The sequence below is a fragment of the Barbus barbus genome, assembly GCF_936440315.1.
Source record: "Barbus barbus genome assembly, chromosome: 18".
In the NCBI taxonomy this organism is placed as follows: domain Eukaryota; kingdom Metazoa; phylum Chordata; class Actinopteri; order Cypriniformes; family Cyprinidae; genus Barbus; species Barbus barbus.
In genome coordinates this window covers 15,207,586-15,229,424 of record NC_136746.1, presented here as the reverse complement: position 1 = coordinate 15,229,424, position 21,839 = coordinate 15,207,586, and the positions used below count along the sequence as shown (strand labels likewise).

The following is a 21,839-nucleotide window of genomic DNA, read 5'->3' as shown; positions in this document are numbered from 1 at the left end:
TTCATTTCATGGCTGCTCAACAGTTGATTATATGATCACAGATCTAGATCCACTCTCTTTCAGAGCATTCACAGTCAAACCTCTAACACCCCTATCAGACCACAGTCAAATTACTGTTTACCTAAAAAGGACAACAAATTTGAATATACACACAACAGTCCAGTAAGCTGTACAACATTAGAGAGAATTACAGATGGGCACAAAACAGCACAGAAAAATATGTGACAGCAATTGACCATCCAAAAGTATGCTCACTTAGACAACTTTCTAGGCAGAATTTATCCTCACAATCAAGATGGTGTCAATATAGCTGTAGAGAACAAATTATATATTTGAATATTTGGCCAATTTATCTAACCTGACATCCTCTAAGAAAATCCATAAAACCACACAAGAAAATGACAAATTGATTGATTTAGGCTGTAAAACCATAAGGAAAAATTAAGGCCCCTTGGCGCCGGCCCTGCATATTTACTGTGTTTTATAGGAAATGAACAGAGACATATAAGCCTAATAAGTGCTGTAACAGACCCAAATCATCACTGCTGCATAGTTGCATTTTTCCAGTTGCCAAATATGTTAATGTAGTGATTTCTGGCGCTATGGCAATTCTGCGCGGTGTCTGAGATGTTAGCATGTCTTTAATAAGATCAGTCACAAACATGATCCCTGCACGAACTAATGTGTAGTGTCTTATTAACTCACTGTCATGCATTGTGTGCAACACATTTCTTCTCCCTCTTCATTTTCGTCCATTTTCTCCGCTGTTAAAGAAACTCTTAAGCCCCTTAAAAGTCCTCGTCCATACTCCTAACAAGTTTGACCTTAAGACCTCTTTTAAGGGTTAAGATGCTTTCTGAATTACTTTTTTCTTTACTAGGATTTTTCTTTCATTTTAAGAGTAAACGCCCACATTTCTAAGAATTTTCTTAGAATTTTGTCACTAGGAGCTACTTTTTGCATTAAAATTCTTCATGAATACGGGCCCAGGAGTTTAGCCAAGGCGATCTCCTGATTTCAACCCGATTGAGCATGCATTTCACTTGCTGAAGACAAAACTAATGGCAGAAAGACCCACCAACAAACAACCGAAGTCAGCTGCGGTAAAGGCCTGGCAAAGCATCACAAAGGAGCAAACCTAATCTTTGGTGATGTACACGAGTTTCAGAATTAAGGCAGTCATTGCCTGCAAAGGATTCTCAACAAAATATTAAATACTATTTTTTTTTTTATTATATTTATTGTATGCATTTTATGTGTATAAAAATTGTTGAAATTCCTAAGCATATTATGTTATATTTTTGTTTAACCCCTTGAATTAAAGCTTAAAGTCTGCACTTCAATTTCATCTTGATTGCTTTATTTTTAATTCTATTCTGGTGGCATACAGAGCTGAAATTATTAAAATTGTGCCAGTGTCCAAATATATATAGACCTAACTGTATATATAGCATTAGCATTATCATCTCTTCTACTCACCAACTCTATTTTACAGATCACATCAGTACAAGGTCTGTCTGAAAAGACATTTTGAAATCTTGAGTCTGTACCTTTAAAGTGAGCTGTTATATCATTAGGGTCAAAGTCTAACTTGATTTCAAATACCGCTCTAAAAATACTAAAGGTGCAAGAAAAATCCCTAGAGCTGAAGAACTGTAAAAAATGGAAATTCCAGTATTTACTGTTGATGCTTTTACCAATGTGCCTTTTAAAGGTAATCCTGCTGCAGTATGTCTCATAGAGAATGTAAGTACACTGCACAAGACAGTCTTCCATATGTTATCTTCATAGTGTATAGATTAGTTATTCGTGGAAGTAAAATCTAAATGTGTTGGCACTTTGCAATATAATAAAACGTTTTCTGTAATACATTTAGGAGCTACGAGATGATCTTTATCAGAGCATTGCTGCTGAGATGAATTTATCAGAGACTGCTTTCATCATAAAACGGAATATGGATTTTTCTTCAGGTCTGATTAACATATGTCTGCTTTAGTACTTACAAGTGCTTTTTGGTATCTACAATGGTTCGACTTGGTGGAAAGCCATTTCTTTCTTTTAGGCTGATTTTATATATGTATGTATGTATATATATATATATGTATATATATATATATATATATATATAAAACCTTATGCTTTGCTGTAAAATGACTTGTTATATTTTAAAAGGTGTAAGGTTTGGATTACGCTGGTTTACTCCCAAAAGTGAATATCCACTATGTGGACACGCAACACTGGCTTCAGCAGCAGTGCTCTTTTACCTGAAAAGTAAGAATCACTTGTTCTTACATTAATATTTAACCAAAGACAACGGACTGTGACTATTCTAAAAGCACAATATCATCACACAGAAAATGTCAACCCTGTGCTGGTGTTTGAGACGATGAGTGGGGAGCTATATGTGCGCCAGCATGAAGAATCTCTAATAATGGACTTTCCTTTAAACAAACCAAACCCCCAGGTATGACCAAAAGACAACAAGGACCATTTCTTCTATAGCCTCTCATGATTAATCAAGTAGTGGTCTGAATTTATTGAGTTTTGTATGATATATTTGCAGGACCAACATGAAATCAAGGAACTTTTAAAGGTAACACTACCAGCCAGGTGCTAATTCTGTTTTTAGTATGACACAAGTAGAAACTAGTCTATTTATTTTTCATTTGTAGGCTGCTGTTGGAGACTTACCCATTCAGGATGTGTGTTACAGTCCAACCATAAAGAACCTGATGGTTCGTCTTGCTGACACATGCGACAGGTAGTTACTGCTGGATTTTCTCTTCTTTTCTTTTCATTTCTAAAAAAAAATTACAAGAAAATTCTATTGATTATGGCAACGTGTTTATGGGCAATAGGAAAACAGTTTTGCAAAGAAAAATTAATGATCTATTGCAAATTGTATGTGAAGTATATTTTTAAAAACTTTTAGAGCAACATTCAGTCAGAGAAAAAAAAAATAATTATCCATATACTACCTATTTACAATGGTTTTTGGTTTTTCAACTCCTAATTGTTGGCAGGTCTGAACTTGTGTCTTTGAGGCCAGAGGCAGAGTCTCTTCTGAGAGATGAAACCACTGGTAAGATTAACAGTCTTATCATTACACTGAAAGGAGCAGAGAGTACTCAGTCTGGATATGACTTTTACTCCCGTGTCTTTGCCCCATGGGTTGGGGTCCCTGAAGATCCAGTCACTGGTGAGAAGAACATTTAAAAGCAGTTTGAAATGTCTATCATGCAAACTCAAACCATTTACATGCAGAGTAATCAATTCTCACTGGCAATCAAAGCATCATAATACAACTTCATTTCTAAAAGGGTCTGCACATACAGTCCTTGCTGGCTACTGGTCTGAAAAGCTGAAGAAAAAGAAAATGTTGGGTAAAGGCCTCCTTATCCTTCACTGCATGATGTCATCATACACACAGAATCCACATTAAAAGAGAAGTTAACATAAACAAGTTTAAAAGCAAATGTTTAAGGATGAGTAATCCAAGTTCTGATTACATGAACAAAGGCTCTTGGCTCAGAATAAAGCATTCCATCAACACAATATTTGTTTTTGCAGCTTACCAGTGCTCCAGTCGAGGAGGCGAGCTAAAGCTGGAGATAAGAAATGATGGTAGAGTGGACATCATTGGTCAGGCGCAGATCATTCTTCAAGGAACTCTTAAAATCTAGACAAACTTGTGGTTTTGATGGAAATCAAGTGCATTTAAATTTTCCTTATATTAATGTGTAGGTGCAAGTTATATGCCATTTAATAAATCCAAATTCGCGGACCTGCAAACTCTTTTTCTATGTATTATATCTTTTAATTCGTCAACAGTTTTAGGTGGGGAAAAAGGTCAGAGAATGTAACATTTGTTGCAATCTTTATTAAACAAAAAAGTATAAATTTAAAAAAATTCTTATATATAAACAAAACGCACACACACAAAACACTGTGTACACTATGGATAAAACTGTAAAAGATTTAAAAAAAATGCAACTTGAGGTAGGAATTAATTGGGCAAAGAAACTTGTGAGTAATTATGTACTAGGGCCTGTCAGCACTGATTTATTATTAAACTTCACATCCATTATTAAAACAAAATAAAAGGTGTCTATAGTTATCTGAAGCTTACGTATGCCATTTCACTTCTATTTTTTTCCAAGTAATTGTTTCACAGTATTAACTTTGACGTACACTATATGGATCAGAAGAGGTTTTTGTTTCTTTCACAGGTGGATTCTGGGTAGTGCCTCATGAGCAGCAGCAGGCAGCTGGAAGATGTGACTTAAATTAAGGAGAATTTCAAAAACTCTGTTTCACAAAAACAAAAAAAAAGTTAATTATTGACTAATTTCAAGTGAGAGTGAAAAACGTCACTGAATGAACCTGCAATAAGATTCTCATACATAAACACAGCTGTAAAGGATATCATATCTTCCTTTTGAAGATGGCAGAGAAGTTTCTCTAGCGGTGCATACCGGTGAAGGGTGGGCACTGAGCCCAGCATGAGAAGCTTGTGTTTGGCTCTAGTGATGGCCACATTCAGCCTGCGCCAGTCTTGGAGCAACTCACCCAGCTGTAAAATGATTTTACACATGAGAATAGTTAAATAATCGAGCACATAATGGCCCATGTATTGTATCATATACTCGATCACTGCAATGAACAGTTAATTGGCTTAAATGTTAAATAGGTAGTTTGTTTAAATTCAGGGGGGAAGGCTACTTACATTGCCTTCAGGGTTGCTTCGAACAAAGGACACAATGATGACGCTCTTGTCACGTCCTTGGTATTTGTCCACAGTGTTGACCTCCAGAGCTTTAAAGGCATCTCTCTGCAGCAGACTGGAGATGGCTTTAAGCTGTTGTCGATATGGAGCAATGACCCCAATATCAGACGCTCTGCATCCAGCCTACAACACATTTAAAATTAAACATAATTTTAAGTACTTCGGGGGGGGGTTGTGTGTTTCACAACAAATGGTATGTTCGGACCTTGAGGAGCAGAGTCACAAGGGCTTGTACCAATATGGCTTCCGTGTGGTTGCTGATACCACTTTTCTCCACAGTCTCAGGGGCGGGAACCTGAAGAGAGGTACAGTACATAATGATAAAATGAAAATGAAAAACAAATTTAGAATTCTATAACAGGTAAAATGAGATGAAGACTAGGAAAAAAAGGAAGTCAGACTGACCTCAGAGGTGTCCAGGAAACAGACAGGAATATTGGGCTCCAGTGCAGCCTGGACCCAAGCGCTATACTGCGGCTGACACACAAACAGGTCCAGCTCCTTCTCAACTTGAGCTCTACCGGGCAGCTGCAGCACTGCGCTTGCCGTCCTCTCAGAGCCACACACCAGTCGGCCCTCATACATCAGAGCATTGCTCAGGGACATGATCGCACTGCAGGACGGAAAATGGCAATTGTAGTAAGAGCTGGAACTGCTGCTTGTGAATATTCTTAAAAATCACCTATTAGTATTCCACATGAGTTTTTAATGCCCATTTAGTGGAAATTTAATATTAAAAGAATAGTTCACCCAAAAATTAACATCGTTCCAAACCATAGACTGTAAAAAAAGATGGACGACGCACCTTCACTCACTTCCATTGAAGAAAAGTGAAGCCGCCATCGTCCCAATAGGGCGCGGCCATATTGCGCTTATCTGGGACCAGAGTCTGCGCAGTAGTGAGCGAAGTGGAGGTGCGTCCCGCCCACACTCCAACTGAGTCGATCACAAGCAAACGCCTCTGACTCTTTTTTTAAATTAGCCTGACTGCTCCAATTTTTGTCTGCTTATTGCCATATAAGAGGCGTGTGTTGAAATAAGGTAAATACAACTCCAATCTATTCCTGAAGATCCCGAAAAAGTCCTGAGCTGTCAATCATGAAGTCACACTCCCGTTTATATAGCATCACATAACTAACTAAAACCAAACTGATTTAAAAAACGAACACCTGAACTTACATCAGTGTGATAAAATCGACATCAAATGACAAAAACCATGATTGAAAACAAAATATTTGAAGTGAAATTTAATTTAGTTTGTCTCATGTCCCATTAGATTACACGGAGATGGCAGGCTTTATGACCTGTACTGGGACCAGCCACCTGGGGGCGATCGAGATGCAATGGCTTCACTTTTGAGGACTAGTGTGGCACACTTGTTCCAAACCTGTAAGACCTTTGTTAATTTTCGGAACACAAAGATAAGTTATTTCTGATGAAATCTGAGAGCTTTCTGACCCTGCATAGATGGCAACGCCACTACCACGTTCAAGGATCGGAAGGACATCAATGAAATTGTCCATATGACATCAGTGGTTCAACTGCAATTTTATGAAGCTACGAAAATACTTTGTGTGCAAAGAAAACAATAATGACTTCATTCAACTATTCTTCTCTTCCATGTCAGTCTCCACCGCACATTCACAAAGAGTACCACGCATGCATGTGCTGCTGATGCAGGAGCTGGCATACTGATGTAGAACGTGGATGCGCTGCAGCTTGTTTTTAATTAGAGGAATGCACACGCATGCATTGTGGTAGTGTTATGAACTTGTGTCAAAGTCTGACACACAAGAGAAGAAATTGTTGAATAAAGTTGTTATTTTTGTTTTCTTTACTCACAAAAGATATTCTAACAGCTTCATAAAACTACAGTGGAACCACTGATGTCACATGGACTATTGTAACAATGTCCTTACTATCTTTCAGGACCTTGAACATGGTACTTGCATTGCTGTCTACGGAGGGTCAGAAAGCTCTTGGATTTCATTAAAAATATCTTAATTTGTATTCCAAATAGCGAAGGTCTTACGGGTTTGGAACGACATGAGGATGAGTAATTATTGACAGAATTTTCATTTTTGGGTAAATCCCTATCCCTTTAAAGATTTAGTCTAAATTTTTAAACTCATTCTATCAAATTACACATATATTGTTTATTTATTTCCATTTAACGATCGCATATATCTTAGTCTGAATGTCTGACTGGTGTAACTCCCACCTGTTCATTCGGTACTGCACATTCAGCTGAACAACTGCATCACTATGGTGCTCCAGACGTTTGAACAAACTCTCATCCATGCCCAGTGTTCTGAGTAAAAATTAGAACAATGGAGAAATAAAACAACTTTATGGGATGAAGTGTAATAATATCGTGATAGTGTAACTGCTGTATCCAGCGGCTCAACATGACAATCTTTCAAAAAGTTCTGAATGAGTACAGAAGTGTACTACCTGGCTTCAGCATTCTGTACAATCGGAGGAAGTTGTTGGTGGTCTCCCACCAGGACAAAGCGCTGGGCGTAGAACAGCGGACCCAAACATACAGGCTGACTGATCTGAGATGCCTCATCCACGATGCAGAAGTCAAAGCGTCTACGGCTGAATATTGGGTGCTTTACACCCATACAGGTGGTGGCCACAATCAGCTACAAAGACAATGGGGTAAGCTTTACAAAACTATTTGGATTTTTAAATGTAGAGCAATCAATCAGAGTTTGAACATTATCAACTACATGTCATATTCGTTACAGTTCAAAAGTTTGGGGTTAGAAAGAAATCAAAAGTTTTATGTTCAAAAGGGACAGTAAAGATTTCTGTAACCAAAAAATTCCAAATAAATGTTGTTCTTTTGAACTTGGATATTAAGCAGGACAATATTTTAACATTAATAATAAGAAATGATTCTTAAACACCAAATCAGCATATTGGAATTACTTCTGATAGATCACGTGACACTGAAGACTGCACTAATGACTGCTGAAAAACATTATAAAATACATTACAATAAAAAAAAAATAAAAAAAATAAAAAAAATTTTTTAATTGTAACAATATTTCACAATATTACTGTTTTTCTGTATTTTTTTGTACAGGTTTATTTTTGATTAAATATATGCAGCCTTGGTGAGCATAAGAAACTTCTTTCAAAAAGCATTAAAGACTCAAAACTTTTGAATAACAGTGCATTTTTTTTTATTTTAATTATTTTATATGATTAAGTATTTTAATATATCTTACTTCTTTGTTATACAGTTGTTCAAGCTCTTCTAGTGTTTGGATGCCTTTGGCCCGACATGAGTCCTCTGTGAAGGGCAGGATGTCATGGTGTACTTTTTGAGAACGACCCAGTCGCAAGAAGCCAATCTTAAACCTCTTTAGTTTCAGGAGGATGTTGTCCACAGCAGAGTGGGTGTAGCTAGTCAGAAGTACACTGAAGCCACAAGCATGGAGTATACGCACCTGTAAAACAAGGAAGTGTAAAATAAATGTCAGATTAATATTCCTTTGTATATAGAAAACAGTAGCAAAAACAATTTCACTCCACAGGTCAGAAAGATAATGCAAACAAAATTATGACAAGAAACTGAATACAGTTGTCCTAAAACTCAACTGGTTTTCAAAATTCATTTTTTCTTACCAGCGTACAGATGGTGGTAGTTTTCCCAGTACCTGGCATTCCCACGATAAGCGTGTAATCTTTGGATAGTAGCACTTTTTTCATGGCTTGTTTCTGGGGTTTGTTGAGTCCTAAAAAGCAACATGATTAAAACTCATCAAGTAGGAACAGAGAAGTTCTGTTATTCAAAGAACACATCAAGGGCATGTTTTAAAGCATCTCACTGCAGAAAGAGTGAGATTATGGTTCAATGTTATCAGGAGAAGGCAGCGTTTGAACACACCTTTCAGAATGTTGGCTACAGTGTCCTTGGCGTCTCGTGGCAAAACACTGCTGAGGCTGTCAATGAACTGGGGAGGCCTGAATTCCACAACCAACTCCCTCAGTCTTTCACTGTAGAAAAATATACATTTTATAGCTTTGACTATAGAACAAAAAACACTATCAGTGAGACATTTAAAGTCAAAGGAACAAAAAGAAAATTATGATCAGACCTGGTTGGAGTGTTTTCCATTAACATAGACAGGTTTCCTAAATGGGTGCCAAGACCGCCTACACCTTCATCCTGGTCCAGTCGGAAAACTGTGTTTGAGGAATACTTAAAAAGGTTTCTAGAAATGATATGAATGTGGAATTAAGCTTTGATGTAACCTTGAACATTTCAGATTCAGTAATATTAAACAGCATTATGAAAAGCATCTGCAAGAGACTTACTTGTCCAAAGAGCAAGTCACTCCACTGACAGTTATTTCTGTGACATATCCTGTGGCAAGGCCTATAAGCACAGAGTCCTGATCACTGACCACAATCCTGTCGCCCACTATCAGCCCAGTGAGAGTCTGATCGCCCTCCTTCCTCACAAAGTTGTGCTTATATACACCATCAGACAGGACGCTGACATCTCCAGCTAACTGCATGTTACCCAAGCAGCCACCACTTTTCTCCCTGTGAATGAACAACATAAGAACAGTGATGCAACAGAGACATTCATTAAGGCCAAAAGCATTCAATTAATTCAAACAAACACTGTTAATCTTTTATTTATTTAGGGCTTTTTACATATAATACAAAGTAAACATGTCTCTTCAAAATTCATATAAAAATTGCGTGTCTATTTTTGGTGAAACATTTCATTTGTGTTTCAAAGTTGAACAAAAGTCTTCGGAATGGGTTTGGAATGACATGAGGGGTGAGTAAATGATGGGTGAATAACACAATTTACAGTAAAAGTCATATTTTATAAAACACCCACCTCTGCTGGGCAGTCTGAAGCCAGATATTGCGTCGACCTCCTTTGTTCTCCATGGTGAGAGCCTCCAGCGTGCAAAGCAGCAGCCAGTGGCTGAAGTACTGGAGGTGCACATGGCTGAGGTGCTCGCTCTCCGACTGCACAAAGGCCTGTGGATCTTCATAAAAGTTCTCCACAGGATCTCTCTCTACAGCTCTATACAAAATGGTGCATTTCAGCTGAAGCTCAATGAAATCACAAAACTCTGTTTGAAGTTGTCATGGAAGATGATGCATGAAGAGAGAAAAAAACAGTACCTGTTGTAAACTGCACAGTTCCTTTTCTGAGGACAGTACTTGCATGTCTGCTGGTCAGATACAATGGCAGGCAATGGGGCCATTTGACTTCTTTCATCCACCTTAATAAGGTTATTTCCGATGTGATGGGCCAATGAGTTTCTGATTTTAATCAGCTCTGTGATAGAAAAAAAATATTAATCAGTACAGTCATAAGACGGATGTAAGCCTCTCTTAGATTTCAATATTACTCCGTTATGACTAAGTCAATTGGCTCTTGTTTGCAACATTTGTTTTTAAACTACATGATTCAAAGCGATAGTTTCACCCAACAATGTAAATTCTGTCATTACTCACTCTCATGACACTCCCAACCCATAAGCCCATTGCATTCATTTTTGACACGCAAGCGAAGATATTTTTGATTTCGGTCTCTCTGCAGTCAACTACTTCAAAAGTGTCATGCATCAAACTGTTCAGAAAGACATCCATATGACATCCACAAAAGTAATCCATGTGAAGATCAAGCAGCGTGATCCAAGTCTTCTGATCCTGAGCAGATTTAGTTTAGGCTTTTAATCGCTTTTAAACAATGAGCATTGTGCTTTGAGGACAGAAGTCTCTCAGGTTCCATTAAAATAGCTCAACTTATATATGAACTGAATGACTTAAGGGTGCGCAAATGACAGAATTTCTTTTTGGTGAACTATACATTTAAAAAGACCAAAGCAAACCAACCTCTCCTGTCCATGTGGTTGCCCACAACAGGATGTAGACTGCCAGTCTTCAAGTAGACAAGGAAGCCTGCCTCTGGATCGCAACGTCTAGCTGAGCTCATCAAAGTGTACAGAATAACCTAAAAAAGTCAAATAATAAGCAATATTCAGTAGTGACATAAATAGTCATATTTTTAATATGTGCGTTTTGTACCTGACTGCGATGTTCAATGGAGTTGGACTCCTTGCCGGTTTTCAGCTCCAATGGCACAATCCTCTCTGTGGGCTTTCTGCCTCTCCGATGAATCCTAACTCCAGCTGTGACATCTATCTTCCCCTTCAGGCCAAAACGTGGACACCAGATGTTCTCCTCGATGTCGGCAAAATCTGTGACTGTAACGCTACAGGTGGCATCTTGCTTGCTCAGAGCCCCATCACTAGGGCTGATGGTAAATAACCACACAAACCACATTTATTCATAGTATTAAAACCGAACCCACCATGTTCTCAATCTTCTTTAAATAAATACACTCACAGTTTGAGAGTGAGCTGCTTTTGTCCAGCCTGTGGTGAAGTGTGGAGGTAGTGTTTAGACCACTCAGATAAAGAGGGAAGATATTCTTCTACTTCCTGTTTCATGTCAGCCTGGGTCAGCTTTAGACCATACCTAAATAAAGTAAGTAAAAGACAAGCACAGTCCTTTTAAGACACATAACAGAGATCTTTACTTCTGTCGTCAAACACTGTATTGGAGGTTTAAGAAAACTAGAAAACTATGTAAAAACATAGTTTATAAAGACAGTACAGCTCTCTAAAGATGGAGATAGCTCTTACATTTGTCCGAGGTAGTTTGGGTTTCTTAGTGCCTCTGCAGCAAATGTCCGTATCCTCTCTAGGGAAAAATCTGAGGACATGGCTGCTTTTTGGAAGATGTCATGAACTATGGTACCATTTAACATCTGCTTAGATCCACCATCAAAAGCCTGTTTAAAAATCACACAAACTGTTTCATTTTAAGCACTACATTTTTGAAAGAAGAACAATTAAAAGCACAGAAAGGTTTGCATCATCAATTAAGGGAAGGACATAAATGCTAAATGTTCTCCGCTATTGAAAACATTAATATGAGCAGTATACACTGTATGATCATTCTGCATTTGATAGCTACTGGATAATGATATTTGATATCGATAATTGTGCACTCTCATTAACACTGTTAAATATAATCAAGCAAATCTCAGAATGAATATTAATTTTCCATACTGTGCATTATAATATATTACTACTCAAAAGTTTGGTCGGTAAGTTTTTTTTTATCTTATGCTCACCAAGGCTGCATTTATTTCAAAAATACTGTGAAAACACCTATACTGTGAAATACTGGTACATTTTAAAATAACCATTTTCTATTTGAATATATTTTAAAGTGTAATGTATTTCTTTGACAGCGAAGCTGAATTTTCAGCACTTTCTTGGTGCTCAACAAACATTTCTTATTATCATCAATGATCAACGTAAACTTAATATTTTTGTTGAAACATAGTATTTTTTTCCCCAGTATTCTTTGATGAAAAGAAAGTTCAAGAAAGACATTATACATGTCTTTACTGTCATTTTTGACCAATTGAATAAATAAATTAAAAAAATTACTGACACCAAAAACTTTGAACGACAGTGCATATGCTTATGTTTGAGGCACAACATTAAATTTCCACACCTTAAACATCTCTCCCAGCACCCCTCGCCTCATGCAGCGAATACTGTTGGCAATGCTGGTCCCCGATATCAACAGGTCAGGCAGCAGAACCAAGAAACCAGAGTTTCTATCAATCGTCCACAAGCCAGAAACACACCTCCCTTCCAAGTGAATGACGTCCCCAACAGCAACCGGAGTACTCTCCCTTTAGAAAAAAGGTTGGAAAGTTCAAAAACAAGAAGACAATCAGAAAGAAACAACTCTCTCATAAGTCTTTTTCATATGCCAAGTAACATTTTGTACCAGCCATCTTTGAGAATACAGGTCTCTCTGGACTGTGTCGTCTTGGAGCAGGTGATGATTAAGTGCTTCTCCGTGCAACATCGTGATGAGGTGATATCCCGTACATCCAGTACCCAGTATCGGTTATGAACACCAGAGGCCAGTATAACATGCTCTGGTATACATTTGCTTTTTCTAAAATTCAAAGAAGCCAGTTTTAAGCAGGATTATTGTTAACAAACTAAATCTATTAAAGAAAAGAAGCTGAAACATAATATTTATATAGAAATATAAAAATATGTTCATGCAGAAACATAAAAATAAACGCAAATTCAAAATATTAATAAAATCTATAATATTATATAAATAATACTGGTTTTAATACACAAAAAAAATCACCATACTATCAAATATTACTAAAGCTCACTTATGTGCACATAAATAGAATGAATAAAACATTCATACTCATGACTGAACTTTTTGGGTTTTGGCACCTCCGATTTTTGCTCCATGCCATCATCAAACCAATCGTCTATCAGATCAGTAAAATCACCTTCAAATGGGACTGGCAAAGTTTTTCCATCAGCAATTTTGTCTTTCGCTTGAAGATCAGCACTTCTCAAGGGTTTCTTCTTAGTTATTGGACAGCTGAGAAAAGACTCTTTGTCTTCAGTAGATCCATGTTGTACCCATGAACTATATGACATCACAAGGTCAAGGACGTTTGTTCCAGAAACTGTACCCATGTCCGGCTTCAGGTTTACACCAAGTGAATTTTCTTTTTCGCTTGTACTAAAGCTCAGATGTTTAGAGGATTTTTTTGAGAGTTTTGAGAAACCATTTGTTTTTCCATTCATTTTCACACAAGACCCAGTTGCCAATCGGCTACTCTCAAAACTGACAGACTCTGCTTTAATTTTTTTCTCAGGACTCTTCGAAAATGCATTTCGATAGGCCCCTGGAGAGCTTGCGTCACAATCAGGTAGTTTCTGAACTTGCATGGTCCTGGACCGTTTGGCACTCTGGATGTTCTCTGAGCTGTGCAACAACCTCTTCACAGAGCCAGAGTGACTTAGGCCATTCTTAAGCTCAAAAGCTTCCTCTGGCTCTGGACTGCTGTTTTTCTGTGGCTGCATCAGCTTACGTGCCATCAGGCTAGGTTTACCCCTGACACCTTTAGTATGTAGGCCACGGGAGACAGGTGAGCGGTTCTCATATGAAGTGTCTGAAGAGTTCTCGCTCCTCAGACTGTCAGGCGTCTCTGGAACAACAGAAGGGGCTGGAGAGCAGGGGACATTTTTAGCCTCCACAAAACCAGTCTTCAATAAACCGGGGAATCTTGTAATCCCAGATGCAATTTTTTTAGGTGACTTTGGTGAAACCTGATAAAACAAAAATTATGTTATGGTGTGAGCTGTGATGTCAACCTTATTTTTAACATAAGAGTGGGTGGCCATTACTTTAACATGCAAGGTATTGATTACTTTTTAAATTGAATTTTAAAAAGACAAAAAATTAAGAAGGTTCCAAAGACTTTTATTGAACAACATAATTTAATATAAGGATCAAGAGTAACTACATAAAAAATTAATTTAACGAAAACGTGGGTGCCTTTTAAAAAAAAATCTAATTAAATTTTAAATGACATCCTCAGACCCCATTTACTTTCATTATTTGAAAAATAAAATGCATATTACAGGTCATACAATCATAAATGTTTGGGACAATAGACCAATTTGGAGTAGCTGTTAGTTAGGTCACTTGCAGCTGCGTGCGCATAGTGGTGGTAGAAAAACACTGGTAACAAGTGAAGGGAAACGGATAAAACTCATGGAATAAGAGAAAAAAATATTTTTGTATCTCTGGATGTCAGAATCAGCATGCAAACCATTCTTATAGAATACTATCATTAAAGATGCCATTTGAAGCTAAACAGACGTTTAAACAGACAATGGATGAAAACTGCTATGATTACTCTACTTTAAAAGCATAAATTTGATTTAAACAATAGGTCTACGTAAAATTCACATATGCAGTTCATAGGGGACGTACTGTATTAGCCCTACAGTTACAGCATGAAATATTATTTAAACCTATTACTATTAACATTTATTTTCTCTCACAATTCTGACTTTTTTCTCACAAATGCAAGTTTATATCTCCAAGTTCTGACTTTATAACTCGATTTAACTCAACAATAGTAAGTTTGTCAATTCTGAGGAAAAAAAACAGAAGTCAGGATATAAACTCATGATTCTCAGGTGGGAAAAGAGAGAATGACGAGTTTTTTTCCTTATCAGAATTGTGAGATATCAGGTCTTGGAATTATGAGAATAAGGTCAGAATTTTGAAATATGAACTCAAATTAGGGATGCTCATTTTAAACAGTTAACCGACCGTAAGAATTTTGACCGATTATTACAATCAGTTAAACGTTTTTTTTTCTTTTTTCAGTAGGCCTAATTTCTTATGCTGCATGGTTAAAAAATGCTACGCGTATAAATTTTTAGTTTTTTAGAGAAAAAAAAGTCGCATTTTATTATTTCATTCAGAAATAGGCCTGATGCCAACACAAAATGTTTACAAACATTATAATAAACACTGTAAACACAGCTAGGTTATTTTATTCCACTCAATCCACAACAAATCGTTTCAATTTAACAGTATTTAGAAAAGAACAAGAATTAAAAATATAAGAAGCTATAGCTATATAAACGACACTGAAACCAACGTTGTGTCTCTCATTCGACAAAATCAAATGTTTCCATATTCGCGATGTATTTGAATGCCAAAATATTATTTATGTAGCCTACTTCACTGCCGTTTCAATATCCACGTAAAACAAAATGTTTTGCATAACATCAAGGCGGTACGGTGATACCGCTTAATGGCATAGATTTTTCTACATATTTAAACTGAGCAGGGTTTTTTTTCCCATATGCTTGACTGACTGTATTTTATTATGATAATGAACAGGCTGCATTATTGTCAAGGTAGCAAAGCTCAACTCATTTTAATTTTTTCCTTCTAACAGGAAGCAACTACTCCTTTTAGTCATAAAGATAATGGGAATTGGAAAAGGTTTGCTTTTATTTGTGTACATTCACAATACAAACAAATCTTTGTGCTTTTGTAAAATAGCCCTAAAGAAAAATAGGATGCTGCTTTCTGCCGTTTCCTTTTGCGCAGCACAAAAATGAACCAAAACTCTGCATACTTGTTGCAGTTTTTTCTTTCTTTTTCTTAATTTCTTAAGTAAAGATATATTTCTCGTATAGGCCAATTTATTCATTTTATATATAGCCTATATATTCTCCGCTCGCAGAAATGTGATATATGACCATGTGAATCCTCCTGTTCTGTTGTTTGCTGCCTTTTGTGCATGTAAAATTAATCCCCGGAAAACAAATGTTTTGTATTTTTAACGGGTCACAGACACTTATCCTTTCTAATTTAATTAAATTCTAATTTAAAATAATCTTGTCGGTTAATGGTTAATAATCGGTTAACGAGCGTCGGCTGTCGATTAGGAGAAATAAATGAATGTGAACATCCCTAACTCAAATTTACCTTTATTTTATTCTTTTATTGCATGGCTTCCATAGACTGCTAATTTAGTTGAAAACTGTAACTTTCTGCCACAAGATATAGTATATATATAGACGTTTGTGTGGTCCGAGCCTATCTGGTGGACTAATAATATATAGAGCCTTGCGAAAGCATTCATACCCCTTAATTTTTTTTCACGTTTTATGTTGCTGCCTTATGTTAAACTGCTTTAAATAGGGGCAGTCGTGGCCTAATGGATAGAGAGTTGGACTTGTAACCCGAAGGTCGTGGGTTCAAGTCTCAGGTCCGGCAGGGATTGTAGGTGGGGGAGTGAATAACCAACACTCTCTTCCACCCTCAATACCACGACTGAGGTGAGACCCTTGAGCAAGGCACTGAACCCCCAACTGCTTCCCGGGCGCCGCAGCAATGGCTGCCCACTGCTCCGGGTGTATGTTCACTACTGTGTGTGTGCACTTGGATGGGTTAAATGCAGAGCACAAATTTACTTGGCCACACACCACTTCCCTTTCCCTTCTTAAATTACTCCCCCCCCACCTCACCTTTTATTAAGATGTGTGTGCCTTTCCAAATCATATCCATTCAATTGAATTTGCCACAGGTTACCTTCACTCAAAGTCTAGTAACACCTACAAACAATATGAATGCTCCTGAGCTAAATTCCAACTGTCCCAAATAAGGGTATGAGTACTTATGCAATGGAATAATTTAAGTTTTTATTTTTAATAATACATTTGCAAAGATATTAAAACCTCCTTTTTTTTGCTTTACCATTATAGTGTATGGAGTGTAGATTGATGTGGAAAAAAGTAATTTAAAGCAGTTTCACATAAGGCAGCAACATAAAACGTGAAAAAAATTAAGGGTATGAATACTTTCGCAAGGCACTAATATATATATATATATATATATATATATATATATATATATATACATATATGTATATATAAATAAATAAAGGTGAGTATATGACGACAAACATTTTAGGTGAACTATCCCTTTAAGAGCAACTTGAAGAGTTCACTGTCTTATCTTACCTTTGAGACAAAAAAGGCAGAAATATTTGACTGAACTCCAGTGACCATCTACAACAACAACCAGGAGTTAGTTAGTACACTTTCACAGCTGATAACATTTACACCTTCATTGTAAGATGAGGATGAATATCAAAGCATCAGAGATGAATATCAAATAAGTTAAGTTACTTACGGAAGATTTTCTGGATTTACACTTAATCATCGTGGACCGTAAGTAAATAAATTAATAATAGCCGGAGAATCCAATAACATAAACCCCTAACTTATATCAATATCAAAACTTAAAAACCCCTCACAGCACTGTGACAACTGCATATAAAGATAGCCACCGCTTTCACGGCTCAAATGAGTCCAGAAGCAGATATTCTCCAGTCATCCAAACGGTTCTCACATATGCTTTCATAGAAGATTAAAAAATAGCAGATTTCTAGCATAAACAACTCTTGCTGCATCCATGCAAAGTAAACACTGCGATCTCAAAATTCCCGCGTGCAGTCAGTGAACATCACATCAAAGCAAACATTTCCTCTTTGTTTTTTATCTGCTGCATTTACGTCGCCATTATCCATACACTGCCCCCTAGCGTCAGAGAGATTAATGCTCGAATTTGTAGCTGTTACACAGTTTGAAAACAAATCTGCTCGTTTATTATTAGCACTCCGTTAGCCTCATGTCATATAATTAAAAGACAAACTGTCCATTATATCGTTGTTTTCTGTCTAATAGAAAAGAAGTTTGTAGTTACCAAGACAACGCATTTTTGAATGTCAACATGGTAAGCACGTTTTGCTATGTACGTTTCAAACAATTGTTTATGTTTGTTTAAGTTGCTATGAACAAAATACATATTAGGTATAATAATTATATAGTTTTGCTTTCAAGTGGTTTACAGATGATTCTCATTAATACATGACAACGATATGTGATGCATATTGTAATCCAAACCAGAAAATGTGCATTTATATACTGGACTGTTTAAATATACAGTACACAGAGCTATACATAAATTACAATAGCAGAAATACTGATATGAAATGAATGGCCTAAATGTGAAATATACACAAATAAACATGAAAGGAAGGAGAAAATTGAATTTATATCAAAATTACATGTTACACTTTTTTTTTAACTTAGCAATAAAGGTATTTGTGTGCTTTTTGGTGTGGTTTTCTTCCATATTTGAGATTAGACTTGAATAAACACGGATGGATTTGAATATCACTGCATGTCATAGTTGGTTTGAAATATTTTATATAGTGTTGTATTAGAAGACATGCAAAGTTTATTGTAACTGAATACACTTTTAACATAATGGCATGAAACATGAACCTCATCTTTGAAATATTCATGCAGAGCCCCCACACACAGACAGTAGAAAGTCTGCTGACATGGATGCTAGAGAAGAAGAACTAAAATGTCCTGTTTGTGTAGAGCCTTTCACAGACCCTGTACACCTTCCATGTGGGCACAACTTCTGTCAAACCTGCATCCAAGTGGTCTGGAACATGGATGACCCAAAAACATCTAGAGAAGGGCCACTGTTCTGTCCGGAATGTCAAATCCTCCTTCCTCCTGACCTCGAGCTTGAGATCAACTCGGATCTTCAAAGGAAAGTCCAGGATGCCTTTGCAAGAACACCTTTGCTAGAAGAATCATCTCAAATGTCACCTTCTATTATCATGTGTGATCAGTGCATTGGGAAGACTGAGGTGGCTGTGAAGAGCTGCCTCACCTGCGATGCCTCTCTGTGCTCTGTTCACACCCTCCTGCACCAGCAGAGAGAGGCTTTAAGAGGGCACTCTATCATCAAAGTAACTGAAGACTTGTTTTCCTTTAAGTGTAATGAGCATGGGGATGAGCTGAAACTCTTCTGTCAGGAGGACCAGATTGCTGTGTGCTGTCTGTGCATTGCAGTTGGTACACACAAAAACCATCAAGCTGTTACGCTGCAAGAGGCATGCACAGAGTTCAAGGTAGGATAGATTTAATTAATTAAATTTCAGATAATTTGAGTGAACAACATTATTTTGATAGATTGGTCTAGTAGTGATATAAGTATCCACAATCTATTGAAGATATGTATTCAGGTAATTAATTTTGATTTTTAAAAATAAATTAATAGATCTGGACAAAAAACAAAAAATTGAAATTTTTTAAGATAAATACTGTCAAATTACTTCATGGGCCATTATTATGTCTAAAATTTTGTGGAAAGTAACAGTGTATTGAGAACTTATGGACACATATCTTGTTTTTAGAAGGTGTTGGAGACCAACAAATCACTTCTTCTACAAAGGAAGAATTTAGCTAAGTCTGCTTTGCAAGATTTGGAGCCATTTTCAGAGGTGTCGGTGGGTATTTCAATATGAGTCATATACTATTGAATTTATTGCAGCAAGAGGTGTTCTGATATGCTGTGTTTTCTGATAGCTTGTAAGTTCACCAGGCTTTGAATTTTTTTGACATCTTGTGGTGGTTTGCAGAAAAATGCAGAAGCATATAGAGTCAGAATAGTTGAGAAATACAGCCAGATAAAAGCCCACATTGAGGAGGATCAGAAGCTGATGTTGGCCATTCTAGAAACAGAAGAGATTTACACCAACAAGTGGCTAAGATGGAGGAATGAGTCACTAAAGTGTCATGTTAAAGATATTAATGCTGCCCTAAGAGCAAGCCAAACTCTCCTCGAGGAAGAGAATGATGTCAAATTTCTCCAGGTGTGTATTATAAGTTTATTTTTGTGCACATTTTCCTTTTTTATTTTTCATCTGTATTTTGTCACTAACATAAAACAAAATTGCTTTTACAGCATTTCAAAAAACATGGACTACGGTGAGTTCTTTCTGCATTTTCTTGAAATTGCACTTTATGAGAAACTAAATATTTTATAAACATAACATAACACTGTATGTTATGGGGATTTCAGTTTTCCAATTAATTAATTTTTTCTAATTTTTAAAAGTGTTTTTTTTTCCTCTACTATGCCATGAGAAATTAGTACCAGAATAAATATTTAATAGAAGCCTGCATCATCGCTCTAGTTCCCAGGTGGAATTGCCACTTGTGTCTGTGATAGAGCAAGAGTACAGCACCCTAGACAAGATGAAGACTGTTGAACAGCTGGTTGATAACTTAGATGAAGTTGTCCTTCAGAACACTCAGCGGCTGTGGTCTAGTAAGTGTGATGTTTCAATGCACAATGACATACTTAGACGTACATAGACTTAACAATAATCCTACCTTATAATGTAACATATAACATTTTTCCACCTGCAGGTCTCAGAGCAATAAGTTTAGACCCAGAAACAGCACACCCTGAGTTGGATGTGTCAGCAGACAGGCTGGAGGTACACTGGAGTAAGAAACCAACCCCAGAGAGGAAGCAGAAAACAAACAACAACTCTCAGTACAGTGTCCGGGCCAAGGAGAGATTCTCCAGCAGCTCCCATTACTGGGAAGTGGCTGTCTGGAAGAAACCCTACTGGTTGATTGGCCTGTCATATGGGTCAGCTACTGGAGATCAGGATTCAGAGCATTGCAATGGTGACTTTAACAATGCATTCTGCTACATCTATCATGGTAATGGAAAATATCTCATTTGTCAGGACTCAAATGAAAAGCCACTGGCAGTAAGGAAAACCATACAAAAACTTGGAGTTTGGGTAGATATCCAGAAAGGGAATGTGTCTTTCTATGATGGCGATACGCTGGCTTTGCTCCACTCATTCTGTGTTGAATTTTCTGTCCCAGTTTATCCCATCTTCAATCCTTGTATTGACATAAATGGCCAAAATAGTCAGCCTCTTGCCATTGTACATCTAAGAAACAAAAATATTCCTCAAAGCCCCTCACAAATTGTGTGAATCCATAAATTTCCCAGTTACAGTGCTTAAATAATAGATGAATCATTCTATTGTATGTCTATTTTATATGATTGAGTTTGGTGTAGTTAGTATCACAAGAAATATATATGATTTAATACTTTAATTCTATTTTGTAATTTCTACCTCAATGTAGCAAATAACGCATTGTGCTCTGGGTGTTTTAAAACTGAAAAGTGAGAAAGAGGTGCAACATAGAGGTTACAACATTTTTGACAAATTAACTCCAATTAAATGTAATGAACCACTTTGCCCTTTTTATTTAAAAAGCATAGTTCACCTTAAAAATTGCATCATCAATAATTAAAATTTTGTCATTATTTTTTTTGTTTTGTCCATACAAGTCGGCTTTCATTGACTTTCATTCTATGAATAAAAACTGTTCTTTTAAGAAAGTGATACAGGTTTTGAATGTGAATTTTCATTTTTGACTGAACTATCCCTTTATCTAGGCACCTGCTAAATTCTAAATTTCAAAATTAAATTTAAATTCAAACTGTCAAATAACTGCAAGATAGACATGCGCAAAGATATAATTAGGCTATAAATTATAGATTAGTTGTGTATTTTGTCCAGAAAACCCAAGTTTATCCAGCTTTAGAAGATAGAAAGCACTTCTTGACAAAGTTGTAGTCCACCTTAAACTAAGATGGGCCTCCTGCCAGTGCTCTGTGAATGTGATATGGACACTCTCTAAAGACACGGACACAAGAGTACTGACTGCTTTGT

At 36.8% G+C, this 21,839-nt stretch overlaps 3 protein-coding genes across 3 annotated transcripts; 2 read left to right on the top strand and 1 right to left on the bottom strand.

The window, feature by feature from the left end:
• The first annotated feature begins 1,604 nt into the window (after positions 1–1,604).
• On the top strand, positions 1,605–3,930 carry LOC306883837 (phenazine biosynthesis-like domain-containing protein). Its single transcript, XM_079439327.1, has 9 exons — positions 1,605–1,746; positions 1,877–1,970; positions 2,173–2,271; positions 2,355–2,464; positions 2,564–2,593; positions 2,673–2,761; positions 3,024–3,199; positions 3,321–3,383; positions 3,571–3,930. Exons 1-9 carry the CDS (start codon positions 1,663–1,665, stop codon positions 3,681–3,683), a joined length of 858 nt encoding a protein of 285 aa, XP_079295453.1. The 5' UTR covers positions 1,605–1,662; the 3' UTR covers positions 3,684–3,930.
• Positions 2,986–17,761, bottom strand: LOC306883836 (DNA replication ATP-dependent helicase/nuclease DNA2-like). The gene is made up of 24 exons (XM_079439326.1): positions 17,402–17,761; positions 17,230–17,277; positions 13,088–14,004; positions 12,644–12,817; positions 12,362–12,545; positions 11,479–11,627; positions 11,180–11,311; positions 10,859–11,087; positions 10,667–10,784; positions 9,950–10,106; positions 9,657–9,848; positions 9,119–9,349; positions 8,899–9,015; positions 8,688–8,797; positions 8,426–8,535; positions 8,026–8,247; positions 7,241–7,434; positions 7,008–7,097; positions 5,192–5,399; positions 4,992–5,081; positions 4,727–4,909; positions 4,427–4,573; positions 4,192–4,277; positions 2,986–3,605 (listed from the first exon to the last, which is right to left on the bottom strand). The coding sequence occupies exons 1-23, from the start codon at positions 17,429–17,431 to the stop codon at positions 4,224–4,226; spliced, it is 4,086 nt and encodes a 1,361-aa protein (XP_079295452.1). The 5' UTR covers positions 17,432–17,761; the 3' UTR covers positions 2,986–3,605; positions 4,192–4,223.
• An 827-nt stretch (positions 17,762–18,588) lies between these two features.
• Positions 18,589–21,508, top strand: LOC306884106 (E3 ubiquitin-protein ligase TRIM62-like). Its single transcript, XM_079439790.1, has 6 exons — positions 18,589–19,202; positions 19,488–19,580; positions 19,713–19,946; positions 20,039–20,061; positions 20,271–20,404; positions 20,506–21,508. Exons 1-6 carry the CDS (start codon positions 18,618–18,620, stop codon positions 21,090–21,092), a joined length of 1,656 nt encoding a protein of 551 aa, XP_079295916.1. The 5' UTR covers positions 18,589–18,617; the 3' UTR covers positions 21,093–21,508.
• The last annotated feature ends 331 nt before the right edge of the window (positions 21,509–21,839 follow it).